Source organism: Fistularia commersonii, chromosome 20 (assembly GCF_037954325.1).
Source record: "Fistularia commersonii isolate RoL2024-O1a breed Wild chromosome 20, RoL_Fcom_v1.0, whole genome shotgun sequence".
Classification (NCBI taxonomy): Eukaryota; Metazoa; Chordata; class Actinopteri; order Syngnathiformes; family Fistulariidae; genus Fistularia; species Fistularia commersonii.
This window is the reverse complement of record NC_141303.1, coordinates 9,280,634-9,294,871: the sequence shown is the minus strand read 5'-3', so window position 1 is coordinate 9,294,871 and position 14,238 is coordinate 9,280,634. Positions and strand designations below refer to the sequence as shown.

Genomic DNA, 14,238 nt, shown 5'->3' with positions numbered 1-14,238 from the left:
TTTTTCTTCTCAAAGCCTTTATTATTACACAAATATGGGGCCAGGTGGTGCTTACAAGTACAGCATTTCAAACTCATGTTGTTATTACATCAAAAACACATCAGAAATGGCACTTAATGTATAAAACCCTGGGGTCAGTTAACCAACTTTCAATTTTAAAGTGGCCTTGAGACAATCACAAGACAAGCTGATGCTTCTAAAAAGGCCTTCACATCTCATTTGCCAGAGTTATTAACAAACATTGTTCTCAGTGTCTTCAGGTGAAAATGAATGATAGTATTAGGGGATAAAATGACTGGCTGATTCTGAGGTTGCTTCATAAATGTTTCTTAGTCCTTCACTGGGGAAGGAAAGCTGTTTGGTCAGTCGGATGCTGGTGATAAGGTTTTGACAGACACCCTGAAATACAGAAAATGTCCCAGCCTCATGAAGGAAAGTTTTCCCCAATGAGGGTGTGACGGATAGGCAGACAGGAGTGAGAGGTAAAGAGAGCCCCTTGTCTCATTTCCAAGCGCTGGTCTGTTGTAGTTTTTTGTTTTCTCTTCCCCACAAAAGAAACTTTTGACCATGACCGTGCTACAGGAGCCAGATTATCAGCTGGTTCCCACTGACTCATTCTTATTACAGTGAAATTAACCTCAGGAGCTCCTGGTGATAAACTGAACCATTTCCTGAGTTCAGTTTGCTGTCCAACAGCTGAGTTGCCTTCATGACACATTAGAATAGAAAGTCACGGGTCACCCAGGGTGACAGCAGTGACGCTGGCTTCCGAATCAGCGCCAGTTGTTCATTTCCTTTGTTTGTTAAGACGAGAAGTGAGTCTGATGGTGCCATGATTGTGCTGAGTGTAGAATACCTGAATTGCAAGGGACTCTTCACTGTTAATACAATCTCATTGACAAAGTGATTTCTTTTAAGCAATGCAACAAATGATACACAAATCAACACAATTTTTTTAATTTTTAATATATTTTCATATAAAATGTGTCAGTAACTGACATCACAAGTTTGAGAAAAAAAAAACTCCACTTCCTCTCAAACCATATCCAAGTGTACCATTCTTTTCTTGTCACCCTCCTCTCTATTACACTCATTCATCTGTCCAACCTTCTTGATTTGCCTTCGGAAGAATGCAGTACTGTACTGGTTTTAGTAAACAACAACAACAACAATAACAACAACAACAACAACAACAAAAAGGCAGAGGATTGACACCTCTGATCATTTTTTTTTTTTAAAAAGCTGCTTTTGCACTGGTTAGGCTTCCCCTTTAGGGAAATAAGCACAGCTACAGCCTTAATGCGTTCGGCAGCCATCGATCGCAGTCAGCCCTGTGTGGGCCGGCACGGTCCCCTAGCAATGGGAACACAGCAGCCCCAAGAGTCTCTGCTCACCAAAGAGCACTTCTTATATGTTTTATAGAGAAAACAGAAGAGGTATTTCCTTTACTGGTAAAATTCACAACCCAAAAGCTCTGAAAGTGTTAAGATGACCAGGCGGCTGGGATAAGCGGAAGACAGATAGGTGTGGTTAGGGCAACCGGAAGCAAATCCCTGCTGGAACACCTAGTTTCTAACTTTCTTGCCTTTTAATGAGCCCCCTCCCCTCCTTTACCAGAAAATAAAGACATCATCAATGATGAATGATAAACAGTTATCTCACAAAAACAGAGCTACAGCAGAAGCAAGAAGTCATCCTTCAAAGTGCCTCGCTTTTTTTTGACACATGAAATTAAAAACACGCTTTTCCTCCATCATTTCTGCAACACACAAACACTCGCTCTTCCACACACACTCGACAGACGTCACGAACACCCATCCACACCGGTACAGTCAAACTCAAAAGGGCTCAGACAGTGTTCTTTGAGTTATTACACCTCTGGGTTTCACAAACTCCTTGGATTAGCTTACTTTGACATTTGAGATTTGGGTTTGGGGGGGGGGGGGGGGGGGGGGCGGGGGTTGTTGAGAATCATGGGACCGGGAGGGGGGGGGTTAATGCAGTGGATTTCTAATGGATAGGGGTCAGGGGGGGAGATTAAGGGGTGATGGGGGGGTCAATATGACCCCGCTGAATACAATATGGGAACAGCAGCATCAGCACGTCTATACACTGTGCTGGATAGTTCAGGCACATGTAAAAACATTGCCCAGAGTAATGCATCCACCTCCAGTTACCACATCGACAACAACGTCTGCCTCTCTTGATACAAAATGAAATGAACAGATTTAAAAGAAACTAAACAGTGATGACAGAATCAAAGTGCAGGTCCTTCTGGCTGCACAGCTTTCTGGGGATTCTCAATCAGTTTTCAGTCATCTGGGAGATGGAGAAGAGTAGCAACTGATGCGTGGTGAATGCTGGAAAACTGAAACGTCCTACATGCCTCTAGCTCCGACTCCTGGGATAGTGGAAGTTTGCTCCACGCTCCCCTCTCTTGGTCAGGGTTGGCGCTGCAGGCAATACGAACAGTTTGTGTCCACTTGATGCTTGAGATTAAAATTCCCTCCATCAGTTTTTCCCACTCTTGATTTCTCATTTGTTCTATTCCTCTCCTCAGCATCCATCAAATATCTCTTCCACATTTTTGTTGTGTCCTCACCCCAACCCAGACTACTTATTTTTCTCAAACTGTCCCGTATTGAGCACAAAACACAACTATAGATATTAAAATTTAAAAAAAAAAAAATGAAAAAAAAGACAAAAAAAAAAAAAAAAAAGCACTTCATGTCATGTAGCGGGTGATGGCTCTCAGAGCATATAACAATTCCGCCTGCATTCGCGCTTCCATAAGAAGCAGATTAACATGGACCTGCACAAGACAAGAGAAAAAGGGACTGTTGTTAAAACATTCATTCACAATTTTTTCAAAATTGTGACAAAAGAAAGAGCGCAGGTTATAATCTCACCTTCTCAGAGTGCTGAAACTGCCTCCAGAAACTCTCATACATTCGTTTGGTGGTCTTCTCGGGATTGCACACCATAGTCTTGATATAGATCTTAAAGCTACGATCCAGAAGCTGGTTTATCTCCCCGTAGTCGTAGTCATCATACCTGCGTACAGAGTGAGGAAAATACGACTGATGATGTGGTTCTGACAGAGATCCAGAAACACGCTTGTGCAGCCGCTGACCTGATGCCAAACATGCAGTGGATGTAGTTCCAGATGGCCCTGCGAAGCATGCTGGTGTCCACATCCTTATGTGTTGCCATGGTGTTATAAGTCAAGTTGTAGGCCATTTGGAATTTCTCGTCCAGCATCTGACCAACGTCAGGATACAGTCTGTTCACCAAAGAGAAGCCGTGATCCTCCCAGCTGTAGTCCTGGAGAAACGCAAAATAAGTTATTAACTCTCCGCCGGAAAATTCAGCCTCCTCCGATCCTTCTTCGTGTAATCGACCTGTACCTGCACTCTGAAGGTGGGCACATGTTCCCCCCTGCGAGAGAAGTCCTTGTAGCCGTAGCTGGGGTCCTCAAAGTGTCGGGAGATGTCTCTGGAGGGAACCCACTCCTCATCCTCGGCCGTGACCACCAGCATGCTCTCCGTCTTCTCCCTCTCGAAACGGGTGGCCATCTCCTCCTGGCTGGCCTCCTCGTCATCGCGGCACTCTTGCAACTGCTTCATCCGCTCCATCAGCACCTCCACCTCGCCACACAACTCCTGCAAAGATCCACCGCATCCTCCGTTACAAAGGACAGCCGTACAAATCCGGCGTATATGCCTTCCCGCTCGTCAAATATGAAACTCCTTGTCTGACAGAGCGGGGATTATCCCCACCGCCCTAAATTAAGTTTCACAGGCTGCCGAGGAAATAATCACTCCTTTCTCTCCGCACGTTCTTCTCACCTGGTTGCCGAGTGGATCTTCGTGGTGATTAGCGTGACTGTTGCCGTTGGCGATGTCACAGACGCAGTACTGGCTGAGGGAGGGCGGTCTGAAAGTGTGTCCGCCATCGCAGTGGATTTCGGGCATGATACCGCAGCCGAAGGTGAAGGAGGCGAGGGAGTGGTAGTGTGTGAGGAGGACCACGGCATGGATGAGCTCCGCCAGTGACCAGCTGTGTTCTTCAGCCTTTAAAAGGTGCTGGGAGGATAAAAAAAAAAAAAAGAAAAAAAATGATGACTTCAACATAAAGACCTTAGCCCAGCTAAGAAAGTGTTTCTAGTCTTTTACTCCAGTTTCTAATTTTATATGCTCAGTCACCCTTCAACTGTCCTTCACTGAGTTTTACTGCTACGACTCTGACACGCAGCCCCCGCCCATGACCTCAACTATTACATAAGTCCAAATACACGCTCCAGAACACGGCACCCCTCTCACCTCGATGTGTTCCTTGGTGAGGAGCCAAGGCCGGTGGGCCAGGACTTTGTTTAGCTCGCCGAGCTGCTGCAGCTTCCGAGGGGCTTCGTCCAGGCCGTTGAGCCACTTGGCATCTCCTCCGACCTGCAGGAAGTCGTTCACATGCAGGTTGACCAGGTAGGAACACTGGTGTCTAGCTGCCGCCTGCAGGGTGAGAGGAGGGAACTGCGTGTGAGAGGACTCCACGGGAACTTAGCTGGCGGTTCGGGAGAATCAAGAGATGTGGCTGTACCATGATGCCGATGTAGTGTCGGTAGTGCAAAGACAGGGGTCCGTCCATCTGCAGCAGGTAGTGCTGTGTTCGGAGGAAACTTTCCAGGTACTGTGGGTGGAAGCCCATAACCAGGGAAATGTTGTCAAGGCGACCGAGGGCTGCAAAAGCATCCTCGAATATCGTCTGCGTCCTGGCGTCCACTTTACTGACTTGAAGAATCTGACGGGGGGGGGAATGAAAGTGAGCAGAGACAAGACAGGAAAGTGGAAGATGTTGCACAAAGGAAAAAGCACAAAGGAGTTTTACCTCTTTCTCGGGGATGAATCTGCTTGGTCCGTTTCCGACGGGTCTCGGGATTCTCACTCCCAAGTCCTGCAAAGGGAGAGAGAAGGGAGAAAATGCACACTTGAAATATCGACCCAGTGCCCTTCCACATCCAAAACATCACAAAAACACTGTGGGCTCTGTTAACACACGGCTGGCGACCCAGATATTAAAAAAAAAAAAAACTCAAACGTGTCATAGTTCAACAACAGGGTAAACACACAAATTGACCTTTGCTCGCCAGACGAAATTAAAAAATAATAATATTAATGACAATGAAAAATAAACCTAATGCCTTTCCCTGAGTCTGGTAACTTTTCGCTGGGTATCCGCCTGCGCGCAATGAATGACTGCACGGCCAAGATCCCCACTGACAACCGCGACGACACGATCCCCGATGATCGAAATTTGCTATTTTTCCCCTTTTTCTTTCACCCCCCTTTTGTGCTGACACCAAAAGGAGATGGGGGGTCAGAGAGGAAGCGACGCAAACACAGCGATCTGTCCGGTTATTGCAAACTCCTGGCTGGTAAACAAGTCCGGACAAAGACCGCACCGCACCGCACCCCCTCCCCCCCTGCTGCGACCCAGAGATACCTGTCATTTAATTTTTTTTTTTTTCTCGAGGAACCGAACCGCCTGTTGGGGTGAAAAGACAAAAAAAAGCGCAGGTGTTCCGATCTATGCGTGCATTTTCTTGCTCTTACCCTTTTGCCCAGCCTTTCACAATGAGTGCAAATCTTTAACAGGTCTGTCACTGCAAACGAAGTATTTTCCACGTTTTCTGCCGGCGTGACTGCGTGCCTCATCTCGTGTCCGCGCAGCACGTTGATTATTCTAACGGTATAAAAAATTAAAAACGACTCCCGGATGGCTCTTTTCCTCCCGTCTTTGTTCCTTGAGGCGCTGCGTAAAGTGCTCGGTCGTCAGCTGTTGCAGCCCCGCAGTAGAATCCCATCTCTGCTCGCTCATACATTCGCTAAATAAGACGGGCCTGGCGTGATTGACGTGCCCGTCGGCCAATAGAGCGCCGAAAACAGGCTCCAGGCAGCCAATGGGGACGATTTAGCGCTTAGGGGCGGGGCTACACGCGAGGAAAGCGGAGGGGGTCCTAAACGTGAGCAGAAAGAACAATCCCCCTTTAAGAAAACATCGTCACTTCTCTCTCTTTCTTTTGTTCCCCTCTGCCATTGATCATGATCGAATTTACTGCTCTGTGATCCATTCTGTATGCAAAACAACGAGCGATCCAAGGTGACTGTCACTTTATTTTACTCCCTAATCACTCTTATCAAAACTTCAATCAATCACCATGTTAAGGGATGGTCAACCTGCAGGAGAGCTTGAGGGAGCTTCTGTGAGGCACACATTTGCAGCTGGACAAATGACAGGGGTGTGTTATCTGTGCAATGTGCATTCAATGAAAACAACAACCCCAAGCATGCAGCAGCAAGTCCCCCCCAGGTCGTTTCTTGCTGCTACATCCAGGATGATTGGTGGGGGTTCAGGAGCAGAACAAGGTAAAGCTCTGCTGCACAATGAGATGGATTGCTCTCATAGCGGGACCTGCTGCAACAACAACAACCATTCAGTTGGTGGCTTTACACCGCAGCCTATCAGACCACAGATAATGTCATCCTTCCACTAATCAGCCCGGCTGAAGGACTGGAATAAAAGGCAGGAGGAAGCAGAGATAAGGAAGGCAGCTCTTATGCCTTTGTTTATCCCAGTTTGACAATAACACATTCATGAGCGCAAAACTATTTTTATCACATGTGGTGGCAAAAGTATAAATAATGAGCCAGTTTTAAATTAACTCCGAAGATCATCGAAAGGGCTGGTTTTGTGCGAGCGCCGTAACCGTATTGCTGTATTCCAGAGGACTTCTGCAGCATTGCTGGCAGTCAGCATTTGAAAACATCTTCAACATCGTGTAACCTGGTCTTGGAGTATCTCTAAGCTGCATTTAACATGATCAGCTATGAAGTAACAACTTCACCTGCAAATTTATTTGGATTCATTACTAAATAGGTTCAAATTTGAACAGGTACTCTTTGTGTTCGTAGTTAATTACTTCCCCGATAGGTAGAAAATTATATGGAGTACCCCAATATTCAATTATGTACACACACAGAGTGAACACTGAGATCAATATGAATACATCAACAAGAGACCATAATCCCAAACAGAAGCTGAGTAAATTCACTGATCGAATACAGGAGGTTCGAGAATTTTCCTGAATTAAAAAAAGATAATGGAACAAAGAACACACCTTGCTGTCATTGTGGATGTAGACCTGATATTCGACAGGCATTTTTACATAATTACACAGTTAGTAGAAGTCTCCTTAAAATTACACGCAGGATAAAGGGTCTAATGTCTCCACAGGACTTGGATCTTGTCCAGACATGTTCCCCTGCCGACTCGACAAATGCAAGTGTCCTTACAAGCCTCCTTAAAAAGTCAACCCGATGCTCCAGCGGATCCAGAAGCCTACATGAGACCTCAGTTAGAAACAGACAGGGTCAATCTGGTTCTGATCACTTTGCATTGCTTTCGGTCTCTAACAGACTTAACCGAAAACACCACAGATTGTTTATGAAGCACTGGAGGGGTTGAGACCGATGAATATGTGTGATCCAGTATCTCCAGGGCCATCCGAACCCATTAGGTCATCTGGGGAAGATTGGGTTTCTTTCCATAGCCTTAGAACTAGCATACAGACTTCCCATAATTTCCAGACTATTGGGCGCCCCTGAATATAAGCCGCACCAGCTAAAAATAAGTATATGAATATATGTGTACATACATAGGCTGCACTTGTCTATAAGCCGCAGGTGTCCACGTTGTAACATCAGATATTTACACAGAAAGATGTAATACAGAATCTTTTTTTTTTCTTTTACTGAAGATACCGATAACATCAACAAATTCGTAATGGGAATGATTTTTTCTGAATAGTGCCTCTAACACAGGTGATGAAGAAGATTAATGATAAATAACGCAAAGAAAAGTCCATCCGTCCATCTAATTTCCATCCCCGCTTTGTCCTATCCCAGCTGATCGCCATCCTCGTCTTTCTCCTGCACGCTAAAACCATTAAAGTGGTCTTCTTCAGTGTCAGAATTGAGCAACCGCAGAATTTTCGTGATGAGGCAAAATTTTTTGGCGGCCTGAAGCTCCTAAAAATCCACATATTAGCCGCATCATTGTTTTCGCTGCAGTGTTCATGAGAAAAAGGGGCGGTTTATAGTCCGGAAATAATGGTATTTATTTATGGACGTAGTGAGAGAAGGTAGTTGGTGTGAGAGAGGAGGATAAAGAGAATAGAGTTAGATGGAGAAAATTGATTCGCTGTGGCGACCCCTGAGGAGAAAAGCCGAAAGGAGAAGACGAAGAAGAATTTATTGATTGTTTGATTTATTGGCCCATGTATGAACAGCAAGCTTTCCAAAAAAGAAGGCAGCTTAAGTATAACTGTCAGCATATTTATGTCAAGGCTGAAAACATCTTTAGCAGCTACTTACTTTAATTAAACCAAATTTAGGACATATTTTTGTCTTTCTCTGAAGTCTAAGATTTATTGTCATACTCTTTTTAACTTGTTTGTCCTCTCTCAGTTTGTTTTTTTTTCCAGTGGTCTTAAGTTGTTACTGACTGTTTTTAATCATAGTTCAATTGTGTTGTGTCTCTCTCGTTTTGTTTTGATATTTTTAAATTCATTTTGTAAAGCACTTTGAATCACCTTGTTGTCAAAATGACCTGTACAAATAAACTTTCTTTACTTTTCTGTGCTAAGAGGAACACTGTATGCTTACATACAGTATAATATCCACCTTATTTCATTCAGACATGTCAACAGTGGAAAATTTCTCTCCATTAAACGACCTGCTCACCTGCAAAGTTCTTGGTACACTTTTTTTTTTTGCAACACGCAGGTCATGTGCTGTTTCCTCCTTAGACTCTGCGGTCGAGTTCGATGGATGGTGGACTTTTGTTGTCAATACCTATTTTTTGTTAATAAAAGGATTATGATGCTGATAATATTTGAACTGCATTTAAAGGTTTTAATACGAGAGTCGATGTCATCACATGGTTCTTACTGCAACGGGTATATTAGAGAAAGAAAAAAAAAAATCACAGACTTTGCATTTTAGTTGGAAATAAAAGTCAAGATGGAATGAAAACCCTGATGCTAATATTTCAATTGTGTGGGCAGTAAACTGAAGGTGTGTTAGAAAATGCTGCATAACAAATTGCTATATAGCACATGAAATATGGATATGTCTTGCATATAAATCTCTGTGAGGTGAATATTGCCTCGTAAAATCAGCTACCCTCTGAGGTTACAGTAATGAAAGTGGCATCCTCTGAATGGTCAATGTTAAAAGGTTATGGAATAAACGCTGACTGCTCACCCAATGGCAGGCGTAGCAAGTGTCACTAGCATGTAGGATATAACACACAAGTGGTGCTGCAAAAGAATTATTGACACCTGTGTCTTTGCAGTTGAGAGTTCTGAGATGTCCAATGCAGCCGTAAAAACAAATGCATGTCCATCTTGATGCATGTGTGCCCTGACGAGAGCTTTTACGTAACATGTGTCTGTATGAGATTTGAAAATAAAAAAAGTTCCCAAGCAAGACAAAAAGAGCTATGCTTCTCACAAAGAGTCACTTTAGGGGGGTGAAACTGTATAGTGCTCGTCATTGTCTGATAAAGTCACTTAGGCTAATGAAAATCTGTGAAAAGCTGTCCTTGTTTATGTTCAGGCTGGCAGCAGTAATTTCTAAGTGTGACCATGCACGTGTTTGGCTCAACTGAGGAGGGATACCCGATAAAAGCCAGACAAACAAGTTATATTTGGTGTAATGAGCTGCGCCAAGAAAAGACAAGTCTGTCCCTGTGCACCCTGATCAAGAGCTTGCCTAGCCAGTTTGGCAATAGACTGCAAGTCCCCAGCATCGATAGTTAGCACAGTATTCAGCAGGTTCATTGTGCAAATCTAGCCAACCGGACCCCCTCCCCAGCACTGTCCCCCTCCCCGTGCCACAGGGTGGGGTGTGGGGCAGCAGTAAACACGTTCCCATGGCTGGAGTCAGCACTCCCTGAGCTGCTGGGAGCCCCATGGCTCAGCAAAGCTGCAGAAGAGGCTGGTCAGCGTTAGGGCTTACGACACACCAAACCTTTTCACATAAAAGCGCTTAGGCTTGGGGGTCCGGCTTCACGGACAGGGCCCAAACACTATTGTCAGAGTGTACACACTGTGGGGCTTGACTGTACTCACATCAGGAGGGTCTGTGTGTGTTTCAGTGATTCAGGCACATATGCTTCTTCACACAGGGGCTGAGATTAGAACCTCCAACTTATTTACTTCCATTCATGTGATTCACAGTTGATCTGTGCTTATAAGTGAACATGCAAACCAGAAGTTGTAAACAAGTGTCAGAATCTGAAGAGCAATATTGCAGCAATAAATAACTTAATCTTGTGCCAGTATGTGTTTTCTGTGAAGCACAATTAACCAAGTGCTATAGCTCAGAACATACAAGGTCTTTTAAAGAATAAATCTTAAGTCTAATATATTGATAGTTTTCATTAAATTGTGTGAACACAACCTTTTCTGATCATGCGGATGTGGCAAATACACACACTCACACACACAAACAAACAAACAAACAAACACACACAGTCTTAGTAGAGTTATAAAGTTTCATCTTGAGAATTCTCACAGGCAAGTGCAAGGTTGTTTTTTCAAATATTCTCTCAATGATAAGTTGCCCATTTTTGTAAATCCCACAAGGAATGTTGGTAAGATTATAGGTATGTAAAAACTCCAGAGGTTAGAAGAATTTGAAAGCATCAAGAATCCCCCCCACTTTGTTCTTTTTTTTTTGTTTCATTCTTTTTTTAATGGAGCCTATGATGCTTTTTCTATCAACATATTATAAATCCAAAAATGTGTATGCCTTATGCAGAAAGAAAGGGGAAAGCTGTGATGTAACATGGGGGAGGTGGGAATGCTGTGATGTCATAAGAGGTGAGATGTGAAAACAGGAAACTAAGGGGAAGCCATGTGGAATCTATCGAGTTGCATCAATTACTCCATAAAAAAAAATAAATGTACATATCATCCCCCAAGAACTATTTCCAAACCTCAATATACTTCTGACTGTTTCTTTCACCCAACACATTTTTCTCAGATCTGTGAAGCCACATTTTTACATAACCATCATAGCATCACAAGGGGAAAACTGGAGAGGCCCCCTGCATCCATAAAGCGTACGTTGTGATGTCAAAAAGAAGCTGTGAAAAGGCTGCAGTGTTGCAGAGGCCGAGGAAGTCTGTGTATGGGCACAGTTGCCGGGTAATGAGACTCCCTGTGTGTTATCTGTCTTTAGCATCTAGCACACAATACAGGGCAGTTAACTTAACAACAACTTATTCAGTGCAAAACATTGAAAAATGAATGTTGGACAAACATCAGAAAATTGAATCATGTAAACCATTTATTTAAATACTTTCCAGTACAGCTCGAGTCTTTCTGAAGCCGCATCTATCTTGACATGCATGTGTTGTGTCTTAAACTAGACACCTAGATGGGAGTAAAATATATTTTTCACACAAAAAAAGAAATAATAGCTCTTATTTGACCAAAATGAAGAAAACCAGCTAACCATTAATCCCTGACAAACAGAATGGGCTAGAACTTATTAACATCATGGTTAGGAACATAGTGAATTAACTGATAGGTGGATGAATGTGAATCCTCAATTATTTTATTTTTTAAAGCAGATCACTGAACCTTAAGGCCCACACATGCTCGGGATGATCTCTGGGAAATGTTCATGGTAATTCTGTATTCATTAAGTGTTGGTACATTTTCAAAATTAAAAAAAATTGAATTTTTAATATTTTGCTACTTACCGACCAATGAACGGGACAGTTACACACAAGTGAGGAACCAATTGTGCATCTTGATTTCTCAGAAGTTCAATAGAATTGATTATTATAATCAATTTTTGAACTCAATACATGCCATTTTTTTAGATGTAACATGGTGCATTGATCCCCGTTTACTACACTTGCAAACTTCCATTCAATACGCTGCGATAATAGATAAAAATGAATACTGTGCACAGCTTTCAATAACATCCCATTGAAACCATTCCCCTAAAAACTGAAATCCAGACATTTTGAACCAGAGAGCAATAGAAGCTTGTATTAGTTCACCAATCTCAATGAGAGACCACTTTTGTTACAGTTATCAGGAGAACTATTTCAATAAATTAAGTGGATTCATTAAGATCAAACTGTGATCCAGTTCCTCACAAGAGTTTTGTTAGTCAGTCACAAAAGCTGTTGTGATTTTTGTTGTTCATAAGAAAGCAGGATAATAAACAACAACCGAAGAGATTTTACAAAATAGCAAAGATTTCAAACTGGAAAAACAGACGGGGAGCCTATTCAGACATAAACTGTGCATGTGTGACTGTGGTGCGGCTGCTATGTTTTCTCAAGATGTGAGGCTACCACAGAAACTGCGGCGATGTGCAACAAGTGGTAGAAGTCCACCAGACCGTCTCCAGCCCAGCCAATCCGTGCACAGAGGAGAGGAAGCAGAAAAGTCCCGACATAAGCCTAGCAACAGGCTTCCACCAATCGCAGGTTAGGACAACAGTTGCAGGGCCCAATCTTCTCTGTTCTCGCCACCTCCCCCCCATCCCCCGCATTTCTCTGTTCAGAGAGAAAAAAAAAAGTGGGGAAAAAAGTTCTGTTGTGGTATGAAGTTCACTGAACAATCTAATCCGATCTGTTTCATTTAAAGGTAATGCAGTTAACAGCTGGATTTGTCGGGCAGAATATGATTATTTCCTAACCTCATAGCAAACACTAAACCACACTGTTGAGCTTAAACCCAGGCACACTCACAAAACAAAGAAACTTCTTCTCAGGTCAACAGTTCAATGTAAAGCAAGCATAAAGACTGAAATTAAGGCACAGAGAAATCAATCTGTTTATATACAACAGATTTATACAAGGGGAGAGTTTAAAACTTGTAAATAAATAGAGTAAAACCTGCAGTATCTCCCACCCAGCTCTACAAACACTGGGTTTGAGCCTGTTCATCTATCACTGAGCATTTGCTGAGTAGAGAGGAAGGTTAACTCTTTCCTGCCAAAACCAGAGGCAATGACGGCTTCGGGGCTCAGTTGGTGGAGCCGGTGCCCCTTAAAGCAGAAGGTTGGCAGTTTGGTTCTCTTCTTGTCTACATGCCGAAGTGTTCCCTGGGCAAGAAGCTGAACCGCGAGTTGCGCCTGACGGACTTGTTAGCGCCTCGCTAGGCAGCTCTGCCAGTTGAAAGCAGTGTATGAGTGGAGACCAGAAGCAACAGGCCACAGCTAGGTGTCCAAACTTAATATGGAACAATGGAACGTTACAGTCTTATTTGACTAAGGCCCATACATGTGATGAATACATGTTACCGGCAAACAAACATGCAGCTGGTCGACCAAGAATTGCACTGATGATAGTATCTTTGAGGTAAAAAGAGTAACATGCCATGTCCATGTTGTATGTTTGACTATACATATGCACTATGGGGCATTTCAATCGTAGCATGGAAGATACCTGGTAAATGAAATGCTGGACGGAGAAAATGCATGCATGCATGTAATTGACATATTTAACTATTAGATAACTCATTATGATGTTCTAAAACTTAAAATAATAACAGTGATTGTTTTTGTACAGTGTATATTTAACTTATGAGGAATATATGAATATTATATACATAAATATTGAAGGGTAAGTATTGTACCAGTGTGAGGAGTAACAATAGGTATACACACCCCTTTTCCATCTTGAAAACATGGTCCGTTTCTCAGGAATACAGTATTCAATTTGCCAATGATATTACTAAGCCATTCTGTTTTGTTCCTCTCCTTTCCATCACATCTACATTTCTCTTGTGTTTAATCAACCCCTTCAACATGCTTGTTTTATGTGTTATATATAGATAGTAAACTGCAAGAACTGGCTACTGTGTGAAAGCATTATTGGTGACAGATAATTTATAACATCAGTTACTAGCTACCTACAGCAGAACCCAATCGTGTGTCTAGGAAAGAAAGTCTACAAGAAAAAAAATCAATTTAAAAAATTTTATTTTTTTATTTCGTAGCTCCATCACAGATACGTCTCGGGATCATATACACACGTTACGTGTGAGGATATGAGGGCTAAGACTTAATGTGTGCACAAGGTGCTTCAGTGTGGGAATTAATGGGACGACCGCTGACTTTTAGCCCTCTTTGAGTGACTCTTGGCCCCTTTTCT

The 14,238-nt window shown here is 43.0% G+C and overlaps 1 protein-coding gene across 4 annotated transcripts in view; it reads right to left on the bottom strand.

Annotated features, from left to right (window-relative positions):
• Positions 1–14,238, bottom strand: part of sesn1 (sestrin 1) — a 55,138-nt gene continuing 40,900 nt past the window's right edge. For 2 of the 4 annotated variants that reach the window (XM_086167593.1, XM_086167594.1), the window contains exons 3-9: positions 4,594–4,947; positions 4,323–4,505; positions 3,849–4,085; positions 3,408–3,662; positions 3,134–3,324; positions 2,910–3,054; positions 1–2,812 (exon numbers count right to left, since the gene is read on the bottom strand). In XM_086167593.1, the coding sequence (XP_086023719.1) occupies positions 2,726–2,812; positions 2,910–3,054; positions 3,134–3,324; positions 3,408–3,662; positions 3,849–4,085; positions 4,323–4,505; positions 4,594–4,947 (1,452 nt within the window). In that variant the 3' untranslated portion in view covers positions 1–2,725. Of the gene's footprint in view, positions 2,813–2,909; positions 3,055–3,133; positions 3,325–3,407; positions 3,663–3,848; positions 4,086–4,322; positions 4,506–4,593; positions 4,948–5,606; positions 5,861–14,238 lie in introns of those variants that run through there. The other 2 variants (XM_086167597.1, XM_086167596.1) reach the window with 2 other exon arrangements.